This window comes from Camellia sinensis, chromosome 9 (genome assembly GCF_055761805.1).
Source record: "Camellia sinensis isolate YWXY chromosome 9, ASM5576180v1, whole genome shotgun sequence".
NCBI lineage: Eukaryota > Viridiplantae > Streptophyta > Magnoliopsida > Ericales > Theaceae > Camellia > Camellia sinensis.
The window spans coordinates 89,993,862-89,997,435 of NC_138969.1; the positions used below are offsets into that span (position 1 = coordinate 89,993,862).

A 3,574-nucleotide genomic window follows, 5' to 3' on the forward strand; every position below is an offset into this window, starting at 1 on the left:
AGATCAGATCTGCAATTCGCATATTTTGAAAAATAAATTAAAAATTAATATTTTAAATTTCTTTTAGTTTTTTTTTAATAAATTACAAACACATCCTTTAAGATTTATTTAAATTATAAATTATTACTTATAGTTTTAAAAATTACGTTATGTCTCATAAAATTTTTAATTTCATCACAAATAAGTCATTTTATTAATAAATCATAAAGTTAATTAATATTTTTTAATAATGTTAAAATTTTATTTCAATTAAAAATTCAAATTGTTTTATTATTGTATAGGTAAACAGTTAGAAATTTCACTTTTTTAATTAATTCTATTAAATGAAAAATTCTGACAGTAAGATATTTGTAATTTTTTCCAAACCATAGAAAGCAATTTATATTTTAAACAAATCTCAAAAAGTGTATTTACAATTTATCCTTTTTTTTAAAGAAACATGTAAAAATATAAAAAAAAAATTGATGTAATCTAAAAAATTAATAATTAATTTTTGCCAAAAATAAGCCTTTCATAGCGAGTTGTACTAGGGGTATCAAATAGTTTTTTTAATTTTTATCAAACTTTTTATATAAATATGAATCACGGATATATAAATTTCACGAGTCACGTACTCATATAAAAAATTTGATAAAAAGAATTATAAATTATTTAAAATTCATTATATTATTTCTTTCATACCCGCCGCTACGGAAGCAGTCCCTTCACTTTTTCTCGTTGGGGTGTGCGTTGCGTGTTCAATATTTTTTTTTTTTTTCAAAACGTTGTTGTTGTCCGATTCATCACCACACCTTAACTCCCAAACAAGCCCCCACCTGGTCCACCCCTTCTTTTTCTTTTATTTATTATTTAAACTAGAACACCCCCTTCCACACTCCAAGTCCAAACACATATATACAATTATCTCTCTCTGTCAATATATATACCCATATATCTCATTCATTTTTTTGTCAAAATACTTGGAGCTTGGTCTATTATTCTTGTGTGCATCATCAAAAAGAAAGAGATATATACTGAAGAAATATAATGCAAATGAGGAGGAATTGTAACTTGGAACTCCGGCTTGTACCGCCTTCTGCACCTCTCCGTCCGGCCGATTACAACCACCACCACCGCCTCCATCACTTCCAACCCACGTAACTTCCTCATCATATATTCTATCTTTTCTCTTATTCAAATCACACAACCATTTTCAAACTGCTATAAATCCTTTTTAAACTCAATTCATCTCCCATCTTCATTTATTGGTCATTTTGGATGGCTTATTAGTTTGTTCAGTAATGTTTGATGGTCCGAAAATTCATAATTTGAATGGCTCGAATGTGTCAAAACGACGTCGTTTTGATTCGGGCCACACAGATTATGGCCACCAAGCATTTTTCTTAGTTTGTTTAGGTCATATCAGGTTTTTTTTTTTTTTCCTACTTCCCAAAATAGCTCAAAATCACACCCACAGAAAATTTTATTCACGCTCTCCACCGCTAGTATATATGTATATATATATGCATAAATGTATGTATACTTATTGGGTTTTTTGGGTTGGGTTTGTTTAAAGGTTGGATTTGTTAGGTGGGAGTCCGAATGAGAGACAACAGGAACAGCCGCTAACGATTTTCTATAACGGAATGGTTAACGTTTCGGATGTTACAGAGCTTCAGGTATGTCTCTCTCTCTCTGTCTGTTTGTTCTTCTCACTATGAATGGCAATACTATTACAGAGAATTGCATATGGGTTGTTAGAAAAAATATTTTAAAAAAATAGTAAAAATTATAAATATTAATAATTAAAATCATAAATTTTTTTATCGTTATGTAATAATTTCAAAACCCACCTGAATGGTAATTTTTCCATATTTCTTTGTTAGTCTTATCAAAATTTCCCATTATTTGAGACAAATTATGGTTGGCTAATATACACATCATGTGTGGCTTGTCCCTTTCTTTAGAAATAGATTCAATTTGGACATGATCAGTTTGATTCATCATATATGTAGACATTCTCTGCTTTATTATGGTTTTTACCTTTGAGACAAAATTGTCACATTAATTAGAAAGTACAATACTTAAGAAAAAATTAGCCACAAATGGATCATCCATTTATACAAATCCCGCACAAATTGATGTTATTCATATTCAAGGATTTCAGGAATAATATAAAGGAATATTAGTTTATTTCGGTGACATGTAATTTCGTAGAATCTCCATAATTTCAATGAAAATATGCACAATTTTTTTTTTTTTATTTTATTTTAAAGTTTTCTTGTTTGGCCTTAAAATCCTCGCCTATTTTTGGTTTGCCATGACCAACTTTACCAAAATTTTCCAAGACTTCCCAAGTTTGCATTTTTTCATTTTGATAAGATTTGTTATTTCTAGACTAATTAATAATGTGCAAATAATAGACCAATATTATTATTATTATTATTTGGATTTTTCTTCTTTAATTACAAAGTTGTCAAATTATTTAGAGTGATTAAATGATTATTGTATGTATTTTACCTAAGAAGGGTTGAACTGCTTAGTTTATATTGTTTATATTTTGTAAGTTACCCCCTTTTTAGTCATCATGTCATTCAATCAATAATGCTATGTTATCCTAAATTTCATACCTAAAAATGTGGTCAATGTAACATAATTTCATTGCTAAATGATTAAAGAATACGATTTTCGTAAATAAATCACCAATTAGATGTTAAATAGTTTGTTTGATCTTATTTGCAGGCTAGAGCCATCATGATGGTTGCAAGTCGAGAAATGGAGGAAAAACTTAAGAGCCTTCTGGGTCCGGAACCCTCCTCACCATTGCAACAATCTCCGTTGTGTAGCCCTAGTACTGGTCTTTCCATGAAGAGATCTTTACAACGGTTCCTTCATAAACGAAAGAATCGGATTCAAGCAACATCTCCTTATAATCACTAGTCACTTTTGAGTTAATTTCAGAGAGTTTTGATTCATTGAAGCCTTAAGGAAATGCTTTTTTAGAGTTTCTTGATAAAAATCCTTCATTCGAAAATAATATCCCATGTAAATCATGTATTAGCTAGGGCAGGTCTACATTCAAATTATTAAAAGAAAACAATTTTATGATTAGTTTATTACATGAGTTGCTTTGCCTAACACTGATTGTTCAGATCATTTGTTACTTTGGAATTGTCAAGGAAGCTTTTGATTACATGAGTTTTTTTTGTTTTTGTTTTTGTTTTTGTTTTTTTTTAAGGTCAAAAACTCAAATTTATCATCTATTTTCAATAGATCTACTCATTTAAACTTATCAAATTATGAACAAAAGAGAATTTTAGTACATTACTACGGTTATTTCCACAAAATACATTTAGATACAAATTTTGCAGACATTATTGGCAATATATCTAATGATATCAATAAATGGGTGGTTTACTGATTGAACTAGGTGATGGGTGATTGGATTGTAGGTGAAGGGCTAGATCTCTATCCTCACCAACTCTTGCAAAGCAAGCCCTTTGGACGTACTCGGGGAGTGTCTTTTCCATGGGCCGTCCAATGTCCACTCTTGTAAAAGCCTTACGGAGAAGACGATGGAGAATAAGATTTTCAA

The 3,574-nt window shown here is 29.7% G+C and overlaps 1 protein-coding gene across 1 annotated transcript; it reads left to right on the top strand.

The window, feature by feature from the left end:
* Positions 1–840: 840 nt before the first annotated feature.
* Positions 841–3,172, top strand: LOC114297554 (protein TIFY 5A). Its single transcript, XM_028241987.2, has 3 exons — positions 841–1,136; positions 1,556–1,658; positions 2,722–3,172. The coding sequence occupies exons 1-3, from the start codon at positions 1,027–1,029 to the stop codon at positions 2,917–2,919; spliced, it is 411 nt and encodes a 136-aa protein (XP_028097788.2). The 5' UTR covers positions 841–1,026; the 3' UTR covers positions 2,920–3,172.
* Positions 3,173–3,574: the final 402 nt, after the last annotated feature.

What these genes read in the sequence shown, in the direction of transcription:
- LOC114297554 (XM_028241987.2), top strand. Translation starts at nt 1,027, where the DNA reads ATGCAAATGAGGAGGAATTGTAACTTGGAACTCCGGCTTGTACCGCCT. An exon ending in CTCCATCACTTCCAACCCAC is followed by an intron (nt 1,137 to 1,555) that starts GTAACTTCCTCA and finishes GTTTGTTTAAAG; the next exon opens with GTTGGATTTGTTAGGTGGGA. An exon ending in CGGATGTTACAGAGCTTCAG is followed by an intron (nt 1,659 to 2,721) that starts GTATGTCTCTCT and finishes TCTTATTTGCAG; the next exon opens with GCTAGAGCCATCATGATGGT.